The sequence below is a fragment of the Lobosporangium transversale genome, assembly GCF_002105155.1.
Source record: "Lobosporangium transversale strain NRRL 3116 chromosome Unknown BCR41scaffold_34, whole genome shotgun sequence".
Taxonomy (NCBI): Eukaryota; Fungi; Mortierellomycota; class Mortierellomycetes; order Mortierellales; family Mortierellaceae; genus Lobosporangium; species Lobosporangium transversale.
This window is the reverse complement of record NW_019029012.1, coordinates 345,148-359,298: the sequence shown is the minus strand read 5'-3', so window position 1 is coordinate 359,298 and position 14,151 is coordinate 345,148. Positions and strand designations below refer to the sequence as shown.

Genomic DNA, 14,151 nt, shown 5'->3' with positions numbered 1-14,151 from the left:
GGAAAACCCCTCTTTTTTTTTTTTTTTTTAAAAAAAAAAAGTTATTGAGCCTTTGTTGCGGGGCCAGTTCCGGAAGCCGGAGTTATATCAACGACAGCAGATGGAGGAGGAGAAGCGGGTTCTTCCTCAGGAACAAGGGCCTGGCCGTTATTATTACCAGCCACTGGACGTGAATAGTTCACCTTGGGGACAGGAGCCGCTTCAGACTCCATGAGTTTATGGATTTCAGTCAGAGGTAACTCCAGTAGTTCCTTTGCAGACAAGCGTGAGTTGGACAGAGGGTAGTTGTGATCCGAAAAGATCCAGTCTGAAGGGACGGGAGCACGGTGAGCGATCATGGCATCCACCTCGGCTTGGATGACCTTGCAAAAGTCATCCAAAGGCAAATCGTTATAATCGTCGTTGAAGGGGTTCTCGATCTCAAAACCAATACCCAAAATCCCCAAAAGCGTGAATGAAGCAAGGATAACTGTGGGGATCATGAGAGCACCCAAGCTTCCAACGAGCTGGAAGGGTAAAGCGAGGAGATAGATCCAAGTGGCGTGGTGCAAGTGGATAGAATAAGCCAAAGGGATGGGAGTACGCAAGATACGCTCAAAGCTGGTCAGGCAATCCATCATCGAGACCAGTGCATTGTTCATCACTGACAACGTAGCAGAATCCACCAACTCCTTTTTGGTGCAGCTCTTGATGTAGCTTCCAATATAAAACGACAGTTCAACAGGGATGTTGGTGGGTGTCAAGAAATCGAATGCAAGGGCCTGCATCTTGGCCTGGTGACGGCGAGAGCGTTTGTGCACCTGAGCCTCGTTGAAGGTGGCTTTGCGATTCACAAGTTTTTCTGCATTCGGCCGTTGTTGTTGAAGTGAACTCAAAGCAGTGGGGATATCATCACGCCAGTCCATAGCCTGAGTCGAGGTTGGGAGCGAATACTTTGGGATGTGGGTCAAAAGATCAATCATATCATCATAATTGTAGCCATATTCCTCACGCAAGTAGTGCTTGGTCGCAAATGCAAAGGCCACCAACAGATTAATGGCTGATTTTTTCTCGAGCACATCGCGCGTCTCATTTTCGGCAACATTAACCCAAATGCTGCGAGTCAAGTTGCGGATGCAAAGCGTCATTTGAGACCATAAGCGACGACCTTCCCAGTAACGATCATAGGCTATTGTTGCATACAGATAATATCAAAAGATGTGAAATGAGTAAACGAGAGAACATTGCCTTAAATAAAAAGAAAAAAAAAGCACTAGCCCATTGTTTACGCCCAATGATAAATAAGAGCAAACGCAAATGGGAAATATTATATAAATGAATGTTGCATGAACAATAAAACTTTTTCTATTTTTCCTCCCAAACGATCTGGGACGGCAAAAAAAAAAAAAAAAAAAAAAAACTTACCAGTGTTGGTTCGGAAGACTAAGAGCAAAGAAACGACCATGCCCATGACGGAGACGAGAGACTATAATTGTATTAAAGGTGAAACATTTTTCCAGGGACCAAAAAAGTGAAACAATCAGCCATTGATAACAAAAACAAACGCGCTACACTCCCGTAGGACAAACGGACAAACGGAACGGAAAGAATAAAAAAAAAAAAAAGAAATCAAAGAGAATAGGGCTAAATGAAGGAAGAGCTACAAAAAAGAAAAGAAAAAAAGAGCCCTTTTTTTTCTTTTTCTTTTTCCTTTTCTTTACCAAAGAGTAGTTCATCTTCCAGTCAGTGAATTCATGGATGACGAATACGATAGCTGAGAAGATCCCGACCAAGAGCACTTGCCACCAAATGCTCAGGATGACTGTGCCTTTAACGCGGAGCATCAATGGCCATTTGCTATGTATATAGGCCTTAATACTGTATTTTTGAGGCATGATGGCCCTTTATATTCAAAAATATGAACGATCTAGCAAGAGGCAAGAAGAAGAAAAGGAAAAAAAGAAAAAAGAATGATAAGTTGTTAAGTTTAAAGAGATGTTAGATTGAGGAAGAAAAGACAAAGACGAGATGGAATGAGATGGAATGAGATGAGTAGGCAGGAAAAAAAATATATATATATATTATAATACACTAGTCAAAAGAAGGAGAGAGAAAAGAATTGTCTGCGTGCATGGGCTGAGTGCAGTTGCAATTGAAGAGAGGAAGGTGCGTACCAACTCTGGGGGCAATGGATGTGGTTGTACGCAAAGATAGCACAAGCGAAGGGTCAATAAATGTCGCAGGGGTTGTTGTTGGATTGACGAAGAGAGAGAGGATGAAGGATGAAGAAGTAAGGAGGAAAGAAAGAAGAAAAGGGGAAAGAAGAAATAGCGACCAACTGTTAATGAATGGACCTTAAACTTTGGCAGTGGAGCAGAAAATTAAAATTATAGAAACAGGGGAAGGCGGAGGCAACACACCTTGGACATGCATTCTCATGAGAGCAGGAGTAAAAAACACAACGGAACAAAGAAAAAATTCCACGCACAAATTGTTTGTTCTCCTCATTTATCAATGATGGTATAGACTTAGACGTGGTTTTATGCATTAACTCAGCAGAAAGAACTAACCTGTAAGCAAAAGAAGTCATCGCCTTGTTTTCCTCTACTATAGCGAAACAAAACAGTTGGTGATTGATTATCCAAATCTTTTTTTTTTTTTTTATTTTTTTTATCATGCCTTTATCTTTGCTTCCATCAATGAATGTACTCGCATCTCTGTGCTCTATCACTTGTAATCTCATTAAACACCTGGCTCCTTTATTGTTTTCATTTCATTTGGCAACAGCAAAATTTCTCCTCGGCCAAATGAAAAAAAAGCAATTGACAAAATTTCAGTTCTGAGCCCCTTTTCCACAACCTTCTTTCTCATAGAGGAGTTTAAGGGATTGTACCACCAATGTGGCGGTGTCTAGCGTCCTTCCATCATTGAGTTAGTCTCCAAGAATAGTCAGACAAAAAGAACGTCGATCAAAGACTGTAACACGATTAACAGAAAAGGCTCACACACGCATATCTTGCCCTCATATCATAACCATGCGGAATCTTTTTGCACATATAAAAAGAAAATGGGCACCGCCCTCTTCTCATCATTTTAGGCTATGGTCTGACAAAACAGATCATTCTCTCCCCTGGTCGCCTCTCGATGTTATTTCAAACTATCTATTACACGGCGCTTTACTACCGTGAAGCACGTTGGTGACAGCACGCTGAGAAAATGAAGTGGAACTTTTATTTCGCTTACACCTCCCTGTCCTCTCTCACTGAAACACAGAAGCGCGTAAAATACGCGTGTTTAAATCAGGGTATAGCATTACTTATTTATTTCTTGTTATATACATATTTATTTATTTATTTATTTGGCAGGTATAGGCCATGGAAGTACAGTTCATTTTTAATGCTTTAAGATGGACCAGTTAGTGCCATTGCTATCTAGTGCTCTGGAGCAATAGTTCCTTGAGTTTCTGCATGCGGATTTTTTGTTCTGCCTGTTGCTCCTGTAGCTGGTTCTGCAATTGCTTCTCCTGATACTCCTATAGCTGATTTTGCAATTGCACTTGCACCCGCAGTTGCTCCCGTAGCCGCCTCTGTAGCTGCTCCACTCGTGCATCCACAATAGCGATATGTTTCCCCACATCCTTATTGGCATCAGCATCCAACTTTCCTTGATAGGCTTTTTTCTGTTGCGTAGTCGCCGCAAAATATATCTCCTCAGGGAAACAATCGTACGTCTCACGGTAGCCAGGGATATAATATGACATATTTTCGGCTGCCTCGATGAATCGCAGACGCGATTCAATCCATGTCATTCTCCATCCATCATCACTCTTTGCAAATGCCACATTGATAAGTGCTGCAAGGAAAAATTAAAAATAAAAGAATAAGTCCCCAATGGCCAAAAAAATATGGTGTCAAAGAAATAAAAGAAAAAAAAAAAAAAAAAAAAAAAAAAAACGTGCTAAGGGTTGCGTACCAATAAGCACATTCAGCATCAAGATGACTGTGAAGAAAAAGAACATCATCATCATAATATGGAAAGCCCAGTCTTGAGAAGTAAGTTTTGAGTCAACAGGATCATATCGACCGCCCTATATTATGAAAAAGGGTGTAAGGATGGATAACACATTTGTGAGATTGACTATTACTCAAAACGAAGGATGTAATAAAAATTATGTCAAATAATAAAAAAAAGCTTACCAGCATGAAGTGCGTCGCTGATAATGCACCAAAGAAATGAATGGGGAAGGACCCTTCACTTTCTACTCGCCCACATTCACTTGTAGGACAGGCATGAAGGAGATGTAACATTCCAACCGTGAACGCAACAATTCCCGTCGCAAAGATCACGAAGAAGACTTGAATCCCTACGGTAGCCTGCTGAATAATCGTCACATATTTACATACCATCTGATTGACCCTGAGCTCAAACAGCTATTTTTTTAAAAAATAAGAATAATAAGAATAAGAATAATATTATTATTAAAAAAAAAAAGTGCGTGAGGATTTCGTGCTCATTCGTTAAGAGTATGAAGAATAAGGTCATCGGCATGCAGGTGCTTAGTATAATAAGAAAGAAAACACAAGCTTATTACTAGGTGTAAGGACATGGTCAAAATGGAAAAACTCACAGGCCTGGTGTTTCCATGTTGATCGTCATTAAAGATATCTCCCAAACTCTCAACCTAGTCAGGATGTCCGCTCTATCGCCTTCAATTAATATGCATTAGGCCCCACTAGCACGCCTAATGTGCAATAAATCAATATCATATATAGCAGATAGCGGTGCCGTTAGGATCAGATATCTTATTTAACACGAATCTGCAGGCTCATCACTTTAGTCCGAGTCCTTGTTAGGGTTGCCAGGAAGGGATGTATAGAAAGAACATGAGTGTCGTCCTTATGAATTTGACACATGGTCCACGCAAAACGGATCCCCGTTATTCCAATCATTTGTACATCCAATAACAAACCACAGCTGCTTTCTGCATGCTGTTATGATTATTCTATATATGACAGAATAGAAAAGCCTTAAGGGCACCACTGCACTCGTTCTCCACACTTTAAATCGTCTTCTTTTGTGCTCAAGCAAGCAATCCATGAGGAATGGTAAAATAAAAAACATGAAAAGAAAAAGAAAAAAATGTCTATTGAAATGTCAAGATTGTCACTTAGAAACATAGTTCATGTATAATAATTTTTTTAAACTAATACAATAGAAAAAGGAAAGGAGAAAAATTATGCACGGGCGCCCCATGCCTTCATACGATCCATACGACCTTCGATCCTCTGCTTTGACTGCCTCTTGGATGCCTCAAGAGCCAACTCATTGCCCTCCTTAGCAGCCTCAGCTAGAACTTTAGCAATAAGCTCCACGCCGCGTACTGAGTCGTCATTAGCTGGAATGGGATAAGAGACAATGCGAGGATCGACATCTGTGTCCGTGATGGCGATCGTAGGAATGTGGAATCGAGTAGCCTCCTTGATCGCAATCATGTTCTCTATCGGGTTCAGGACAATAACCAAATCGGGACGGAAGGGCTTGGCCAGTTCACCTGGGCGAGCGTTAGGCAAACGAGGCGTGTGGGGTCCAACAATCTCCTGAGCATTCGTAATAGTGCCAGGACACCATTTGGAGGCGACATAGTAGGCATTGCAAGATTTTGCAGCATCAATCGTCACATTATTCACTCCATCACGCGTACCAATGAATAAAATGATGCCTCCTTGACGAGCTACAGCCTTTGTGACAGTACATGCACGACGAAGATGTGTTAAGGTATGTTCCAAGTTAATGATGCTAATGCCTTCACGAACGCCAAAGACAAAAGGCATTGACGCCACGTTCCAAAGAGAAGTACTATGACCAAGATGCAATCCTGCTGCTAAAAGCTGAGCAATTGTCAAAGAGTTGGATGTGGGATTGTTGCTGAGTGTTGATTTGGATCTAGGTGCCAATTGGCCTCCATATGATAGGAATTCCGGCACTATACACCGAGTTTTTTTTTTTTTTTTTTTTTTTCCTCATGTTAGATGACTGCCAAATGGAAACCCATCAAAGGCCAAATAAAAGCATGGCAGTTTTTAACTTAGACCGAGTAGGTATAACTTACTAAGCGCCTTGAGCCTTTTCTCAATATCGACAGGCGTCGGAACAAATGTAGGCTCAGGATCAGCATTCATATCTTCGGTTGACGATGCGGATGTAGAGGATTCCGCATCTGTTGATGAAGTTTCTAAAGATGCTGAGGTAGGGGTACCAGGTGTTGCTACTTTAAAATCCGAGGCAATGTCGGCCAACATAGCGTCCAGAATATCATTATCGTCAACATTTGATTCAGATTCAGATCCTGATCCTGCTCCTGCTCCTGCTCCTGATCCCGATCCTTTGCCAGTGGAGTACATGCTGATTTGTGATGCGCGTGCCCAGGTAGGAGCGGTATATTGCTGGGTCATAGCACGTCGAACAACTATCCAGAGCGTAATAAAATAAAGCTTAATGAAGACATAAAAAATAGAGAGCAAAGCACGCTATGTGCAAACTGAAGTAATGGTATAAATTCTTAAAAGATGGAAAAGAGTATTCACTTTTTTTTTTTTTTTTTTTTTTTTTGCGGTTAGGTGAGACTAAATAAAACCTTTGGTGCTCGTTATCACTTGTCTCCGAAAGCAGAGCTTTCTTCAATGGTTTTTAAAACCATATAATTCCATAGTATGCTATTTTGTTGTTTCCCATGTTTCCATCTCGGTTTCCTGATTACCTCGTGGAGTATTATTGACCAGGGCCTGATGGGCAGCTCGTAATGAGTTGCGGAGGAAGTATGTCATTATGAATAAAAAAGTATGTGTGTCGAGACTGGTTGAATGGATCAGTATTTGTTCTCTCTTCAATTGATAATGAGAGATAACCAGAGTGGAGCAAAGGGACTAAGGGACAGAGAACAAAGAGAGAGTCAATGAACAATAACGTTGTTGACACTCGCTTCTGCCTTATTCTTGCACTCCGAAGGTGTGTGTCTGAGCGGATCAAAAACAAAACAAAAAAGCAGTGGTGGCTTTTCATTTTTCCTATTTGTTAACCTTGGGCACGTGAGAAAACTTCATTGTGTGATTTGTATATACATGTTTAATGAACAATATTATTCTATGTATTGATACGAGATTTTTCGTCTGAATCCAAAGCGGCGGACCGCATTTCCTGAAAGCCATTCTCACCAAAGTTGGAGAGGTCATAGTTATGGGAAGCCAGATACTGCCTAAAGTCCTCATCTTCCTCACCCAAAGCCTTCTTTGAATAGTCAGGAATAAGGATATAGGTGAAGACAGAGCCTAAGAGGGCGAGGCATGAGGCAAAGATAAAGACACGGCTTTGACCCAAGATCTCGTCACCATGGCCAAAACTAGAAATGAGGGGCTTGAAGATAGAGGTACCAACAAATGCACCAAACTTCCCGAAGGCAGCAGACCAACCATAAGCAGTCCCGCGGACAGCTGTGGGATAAATTTCTGCAGAAACAAGTCCAAGCATGTCTCCAGGACCGAACTCTCCCATCATCATAAAGATACCATAGAGGACGACAAACAAAGGGAAAACGTTGAGTAATTTCGTGTAAAAGACACCCATGATGATGCCAAGGACGCCTTGGCAGAAGAAACCAAGAGCCATAGTTCTCTTACGGCCAATCTTATCTGAGGCCAAGGCACCGGAAATGGATCCTGGGAGATAGAAGCAATTGAGGAGCAGCATCCATTCGGCCGTTTGGACGAAGGTGGCATCGGCGCCAATGGCATTGTCGAGGATCGTGCCAGCAAAGATGCCAAATGGGTACGAGATAAAGTTATAGAAGAACCAGGAGCCACCGGTTCCTAGAAGATATTTCCAGTAGCGACGGAAAATCAAAAGATAGGGAACGTTCTTCTTCATCGAATTTTTTTGGAAGATCTGCGAGTTATCCATCTTGAAGCGGAAGTACATGACCGAGAGAGGGGGGAGCACACCAAAGGCAAACGAAGCCCTCCAAATAACTGGATAGCTGCACCCAGCCGCACCAAGGATCAATGGAAATAAAGCCGAGAGGACAAATCCACAGTCAATGACAAAGTTGGTGACAAATACGAAAAGCATACCGCGTCTACCAGGCAAGACTTCATCTGCAGCTTCAGAGGCAGAGGCTGACGAGCATGGATACTCCCCTCCGACACCGACTCCAAGAATGCCACGATAAACCGTCAGGGCCCAGAAGAGGCCCTCAACAGAGCCTCCAGCACCGTAAGCACCAGCACAGAGAGCAGCTCCTAAAATGACGAGGAATGTTGTGAGCAGCAAACCGACCTTGCGGCCGACTCGATCGCAAATATATCCAAATCCAATCTGTCCAATAATACAGCCTATAAAGAGCGAGTTTCCAATGCGTGTTGATATGGCGGAAGTAAACTCGTCCCCATAGATCTTTGTGAAGCAGACGTTGACAAGAGATAGAACACCAACTTGATAACCATCCGATAGCAGCGCGAAACCTGTAGGGAGAAGAATGCATTTATTAAAATGATCAGAATGATACTTTTACACTTGGAGTAGCGAGTGTTTAAGCCCCCCCTTTTTTTTTCTTTTTTTTTTCTTTTTTTTTTTACCTGAGAAGATGACAGTGAATATGGAAGAGAGCCTTGATCTCTCCTTTTTCGCTACCTCATCTTGGTTAACTTGGTCAATAGGTTTCTGCGGAACGACAGTAGTCAGTGTAGGGTCCTGATATTCAAATTTATCCATACCAGTGATTGAATATTATTCCAGGTGGCGAAGTGTATATGGATAAAGAAGATGATATATATGTGTGTGGGAGAAAGAGGGAAATGCTGCGAACTGATCGTGGGATGAGGAGAAGAGGGAGTGGAAGTAAAACTTGGAGGTGTTTGAAATGATGTTCCGTTTTTATAGTGGCTGAAGTAAGAGGTGAAAGGATATCCCAGATGCACTACAAACGGAATATCAAACTGTATACATGTACGTTGTCTGGTTCCTCCTGGGACAACACCCTGACCTTTGACATCTGAAGAGAAAAAAAAAGAGCCATTTTGTTTGACGCTAGGCTATTTAACGTAAATGTACTATATACATGCGTGACTATCTGGGTCTCAAAATTCTCTTACGCTCTCCAATAACAGAGGCTACAAAGGTTGCAGAAATTAACACCTCCAGTCCGGTCATCCATGAGGTTATAAGACATAAAAAATTTCCTAGCTCAGCCTGTCGAGACTCAGCTTGGTTCATCTCTTGTCAATGGTAGAGCCAGGGCAATTGATCTGCTGAGGTCTTCCAACGCAAATTACACGGTGGTGAACTGAGTCTATGCTTCAATACGCTTTATCCAATTAGATAGCAGGATCGCTCCAGACATCTCCCTGGAACAAGAATTGTTGGATGAGCTATTTAGGCAATTGGGCGAATGGATTCTTTATTAAGCATCTCATAGAAAAAAATTCTTGCATTACGTTTTGATGCTCTAATAAGAAAGCCGTCAACTCCGATCAGCTTTTTATTGTTGGCTCCAAGGTAAAAGAAATCGCATTGTGTACCTTTACAAATGGATATTATGGGAATATTTTTTTTTATTTCCATGTGTTTAGAAAATTATATATTTGATGCTTTGGCCAGTTGCTTTTAAAGTCAAATTTTAGTTCATCTCCCTTTCTGCCGGTGCATTACCTGGTGGCATATGCTCTCCATTCAGGAATGTGTGTAATAAAGTCTATCTTTCACACGCTGCCTATTATTGCATTGGCTATGGGTTCGAAGTCAGTGCAAGAATATGTAATATATAATATATATATATGTATAAATGTTATATTATTCTCACAACTTAAGAAATACTCAAAGTAGCTGCTTCATTGAAACAATCACTTTGTCACGGACAGAGTTCTTTGCTTCCAACTTCTGTTCTCAAGCCATGTCGACTAATGGCCTAAAGTAACGCTTATTGAAATTTTACAGTCACAACACCATCCCCTGGCAGGTAACGTGGCAGCCTATAGTTGATGCTTCTCAAACGGGCTTCATGTTGACTGAACTCTCTCTTGCAACATTCCCATTAAACAACGACTATGGCACAAGCACCTAAGGATCCAACATTGCGCGAGCAACAAATCGGTAAATGACCAACTTCAATAAGACATCTGCAGGACATTTCAATTAAGGCTAGTTTATGCTGTACCTGAGCCAAATAAAGCACTCGTTATTCATCATCTATCCACCCCTCATTCAAATGATGCAACTGTTATATAGCGGCCATCGCGACCATGTTGAACCTCAACCAAAAGCCTGACACAACATCTCAGGCAGATCAGGTCATCCCTATGGCATCTGATGTAGAGTGGAAGGTTTTAATTTTTGACGCCTTTGGTCGCGACGTCATCTCCTCGGTTCTTCGTGTTAATGACCTTCGTGAGAACGGTGTCACTGTTCATATGCAAGTCTTTTTTTTTTTTTTTTTTTTTTTTTTTTTTGCTGGAAGCGAGAAAATTGATCTATGCACTGTCTCTGTATTTGCTCCGCATCGATAACTATCGCTAATGATGGGTTTCTTTTACAACACAGGCTATTGAAGAACGAGCGGCAGCCTATTCCTGATGTCCCTGCTGTCTATTTCGTGGAGCCAACCTCTGAAAATATACGCAAGATTAGCGAGGTTAGTTCCTATCTGTCCATGATTTCAGGATCAGCTCATTTAAAGGATTCATTTTTTTTTAAAAAAAAGTTCTGCTGATACAATTTATATTTCCAACATGATATCAGGATCTCTCGAACCATCTTTACGACTCTTACTACATCAACTTCTCTACAGTAATACCACGACCACTTATGGAGGAGTTTGCTGCTTCAACAATCCCTAGTGGGAACTCATCATTGATCCAACAAGTCTACGATCAGCATTTGAACTTCATTTGCACAGAACCCAACATGTTCTCACTCAATGACCGACAATCTTACTTGGCCTTAAATGACCCAACAGCGCCTGAGACAGCAATCGAGGCCTCAATTGATAAGGCAGCCAGCGCTCTATTCTCTGTTCTAGCTACCATGGGCGTTATCCCCATCATTCGCTGCCCCAGGCGCGGTGCAGCAGAGATGTTGGCCAAGAAGCTCGACAGTCGTTTGAGAGATCATGTCATGAATAGCAGGAACAATTTGTTCTCGGACTCCAACACTATGAATTTCCAACGCCCCGTACTTGTTATTTTAGATCGTAATATGGACCTAGTTCCTATCCTCAGTCACTCGTGGACTTACCAGGCACTAGTGCATGAGGTCATGGACATGAAGCTGAATGAAATCGTAGTCCAGGTACGGTCTGTCGTTCATTTGACTGGAAACGAGCTCTCAGAAAGTACGCTTTGCCTATAACATTAAGATAACATGCATTTATCTGGTTGCTTTGGTAATAGACGGAGGAGAATGGTCGTGTAGTCAAGAAGAAGTATGATATTGATGCTAAGGATTTCTTCTGGAATAAGAATGCGTCAGCACCTTTCCCCCAGGTCGCTGAGGAAATCGACAGTGAGTTGACAAAATACAAGAAAGATGCTGCAGTGATATCACAAATGACTGGTGTCAACAATTTGGACGATGTCAATCAACTGTAAGTTACAATATGGATTTGATCAGAGAGCGGCTACAAGTCTCAATTGAATTGGCGGTTTACTCATTCATCTTTTTTTTTTTTTTTTTTACAACTATAGAGACTTCTCATCAGGCGCAAAGCACTTGAAGACTGCCATCACAGCCCTTCCGGAACTCACAGCTAGAAAAGCAACATTGGATATGCACATGAATATTGCGACTGGATTGTTGCAGGGGATCAAAGAACGACAACTGGACACTCTGTTCCAAATGGAAGACTCAATCACCAAGCAGACAAAAGCGAGCATTCTCGAGGCCATTAATGATCCAGAAAAAAAAGTTGCTGAAGATAAGATGCGTCTTTTCTTAATTTACTATCTTTCGGTTCAGGAGGACATTCCTAATGACGTTATGCAAGAATATGAGGATGCATTGGTGAAAGCTGGATGTGACCTTGCACCGTTGAGATATATCAAAGGAATTCGTGCGTACATCCGTATGACGAACATGACACAGCAGCAGCCTCAGAGTTTTGGTCGCCCTGATTACCTTTTGAATCGTCTTGGTACTATTGGTAACAAGGTACCTTTTTTTTTTTTTTTTTTTCTCCATAATGTATCAAAATTAATGGCTGTTGAAGAAGAAGGCCGTTAACTTATTAGATGTTTCTTTCTTTTCAATTTTTTATTTTCTTGTCCAAATAGCTTTCTGACCATCTCGGTTCCGGTGGGTTGGGTGGTGGATTTGAAAACCTTTTGGCAGGTGTGAAAAATTTCCTTCCGGCCAAGAAGGATCTACCAATGACTCGAATTGTCGAGTCAATTATGGAGCCTGGTGGGGGTACTAATGAAACGAATGAGGATTTTCTTTACTTTGATCCTAAAGTCAGTCGAGCATCCAATGCCAAGATGCCGCGTACGAAGACGCCGTTCCAAGAAGCGATTGTGTTTGTGGTGGGTGGTGGTAACTATGTAGAGTATCAGAATCTGAACGAATACGCACAACGCCAGACAATCAAGAAAAAGATCACGTATGGATCCACAGAAGTACTGAGTCCCAAGGAGTTCCTGCAGCAACTGGCTGTCCTTGGCAAGGAGCAATAATAAAAGACACGGCTTGTTTTAAAAAAAATTGCTACATAAGACTAAGTAACTAAGACAAAAAAAGGAGGAATGACCAAACAACAGAAATTGCGGATTTTTGTACGCAGCAGATACGCAGTAGACAAGCAAAAAAAAAAAAAAAAAAAAAAAAAAAAGATAAAATTTTCTTTGTCAAAGTGCAGAGCCATCTCTTTACATCCTACCATCCACAACCCATTCTCATCCCAATCACCATGGCCGGAGGAAAGTTCAAGAAGCCTCAGCGTGGAGGCGGCAGGACCTTCAGTCGTCGCATTGAAGCTGTTCATACAAACTCTGTAAGAACTCTTCTTTTTTTTTCTTCCTCTTCTTCTTCCTCTTCTTCTGCATCCCACTTCATTCTTGTCAACAAGAGATCCTCTTTTTGAATCAACCACGAACAAACCCCTTCGCTTGCTACAAATCCCCAATGGGCAACGTTTGGCCAAATAAGTTTTTACTCACTCCCTTCCCTGTCTTACCCTTTTAATATGCAAATGAACTCTTTAGTATCGTGACAAAGAGGAATCCGAAGAGGACACTTCTGAATCGGAGGCCACCACCGAATCCGAGTCTGAGTCCGAGTCGGAATCTGGAGAGGAGGAGGTTGCCGCTGTAAGTCCCAGGTTTGTATCTTATCCTATGTTATGGTGTTACTCTAAGACTATCGGTCCACTAATGAAAGGAGGCTTGACATGTTAACTCATAGAAACCTGCTAAGAAGAGCGCTGCTCCAGTCATCGACGTTGCAAATCCTAACCGCTCCGCTGGAAACAGAGTCATGAAGGCATCGGACCTTGCTACGCCTGTTGAAATGTCTCGCAAGGAGAGGTAAATGGTTAACACCATAGCCTTTTTCTTTTCTCTTGTCGTTTTGAATCCTCTATCTAGAGGTGTTTGTTTCTTTTTTTTTTTTTAGTTTAAACTTGGGCTGGGCTAGGGCTGATCTATCCACTTTCTCCTATCTGACTCATAAATCATTGTACTGTGGTTTTTTTTTTTTTTTTTATGAAATAGGGAGGCTGCAGCAAAGGAGGCTGCTGAACAGAGATACTGGAAATTACATCAGGAGGGTAAGACGGACCAGGCCAAGGCCGACATGGCTCGTTTGGCAGTTATTCGTCAGAAGCGTGAGGAGGCAGCCGCACAGCGTCTTGCCGAGGCAAAAGGTAAAAAAAATTACTGCGGTTTTTTATTATGATTCGTTTTGTTATTTATTGTTCAACTTATGCATGTTCTTGTCCTACCAAGTGAATATGACACTGATATGCTTTTTTTTTTTTAAAAAAAAATGTTATTAGCAAGAGAGGAGGCCGCTGCAGCCAAGGCTGCGGGTCGTAAGAAATAGACTATTTGTACGGTTTTTCAGGTGTAGATTGGATAGATTAGTGTATCTTTATCAGCATAAAGACTTTTATTCTTGACACCATATTTTACAGAA

At 41.7% G+C, this 14,151-nt stretch overlaps 6 protein-coding genes across 6 annotated transcripts; 2 read left to right on the top strand and 4 right to left on the bottom strand.

The window, feature by feature from the left end:
* Positions 1-21: 21 nt before the first annotated feature.
* BCR41DRAFT_358672 (Bestrophin, RFP-TM, chloride channel-domain-containing protein) lies at positions 22-1,870 on the bottom strand. Its single transcript, XM_022025085.1, has 3 exons — positions 1,701-1,870; positions 1,405-1,465; positions 22-1,168 (listed from the first exon to the last, which is right to left on the bottom strand). Exons 1-3 carry the CDS (start codon positions 1,821-1,823, stop codon positions 42-44), a joined length of 1,311 nt encoding a protein of 436 aa, XP_021878868.1. The 5' UTR covers positions 1,824-1,870; the 3' UTR covers positions 22-41.
* A 1,641-nt stretch (positions 1,871-3,511) lies between these two features.
* Positions 3,512-4,585, bottom strand: BCR41DRAFT_398852 (hypothetical protein; the record flags this gene model as incomplete). The annotated part of the gene is made up of 4 exons (XM_022029001.1): positions 3,512-3,831; positions 3,952-4,066; positions 4,176-4,409; positions 4,571-4,585. The coding sequence occupies 4 exons, from the start codon at positions 4,583-4,585 to the stop codon at positions 3,512-3,514; spliced, it is 684 nt and encodes a 227-aa protein (XP_021878867.1).
* A 628-nt stretch (positions 4,586-5,213) lies between these two features.
* Positions 5,214-6,278, bottom strand: BCR41DRAFT_372901 (ribosomal protein S2, flavodoxin-like domain-containing protein; the record flags this gene model as incomplete). Its single annotated transcript, XM_022026726.1, has 2 exons — positions 5,214-5,962; positions 6,089-6,278. 2 exons carry the CDS (start codon positions 6,276-6,278, stop codon positions 5,214-5,216), a joined length of 939 nt encoding a protein of 312 aa, XP_021878866.1.
* Positions 6,279-7,084: 806 nt separating this feature from the next.
* Positions 7,085-8,988, bottom strand: BCR41DRAFT_339430 (MFS Git1p-like glycerophosphoinositol permease). Its single transcript, XM_022022160.1, has 2 exons — positions 8,607-8,988; positions 7,085-8,492 (listed from the first exon to the last, which is right to left on the bottom strand). Exons 1-2 carry the CDS (start codon positions 8,740-8,742, stop codon positions 7,120-7,122), a joined length of 1,509 nt encoding a protein of 502 aa, XP_021878865.1. The 5' UTR covers positions 8,743-8,988; the 3' UTR covers positions 7,085-7,119.
* A 1,337-nt stretch (positions 8,989-10,325) lies between these two features.
* Positions 10,326-12,692, top strand: BCR41DRAFT_309385 (Sec1-like protein; the record flags this gene model as incomplete). The annotated part of the gene is made up of 6 exons (XM_022020952.1): positions 10,326-10,442; positions 10,577-10,657; positions 10,765-11,313; positions 11,415-11,608; positions 11,709-12,171; positions 12,294-12,692. The coding sequence occupies 6 exons, from the start codon at positions 10,326-10,328 to the stop codon at positions 12,690-12,692; spliced, it is 1,803 nt and encodes a 600-aa protein (XP_021878864.1).
* Positions 12,693-12,867: 175 nt separating this feature from the next.
* Positions 12,868-14,138, top strand: BCR41DRAFT_358667 (casein kinase substrate phospho protein PP28-domain-containing protein). Its single transcript, XM_022025084.1, has 5 exons — positions 12,868-13,009; positions 13,221-13,325; positions 13,420-13,541; positions 13,728-13,879; positions 14,012-14,138. Exons 1-5 carry the CDS (start codon positions 12,926-12,928, stop codon positions 14,056-14,058), a joined length of 510 nt encoding a protein of 169 aa, XP_021878863.1. The 5' UTR covers positions 12,868-12,925; the 3' UTR covers positions 14,059-14,138.
* The last annotated feature ends 13 nt before the right edge of the window (positions 14,139-14,151 follow it).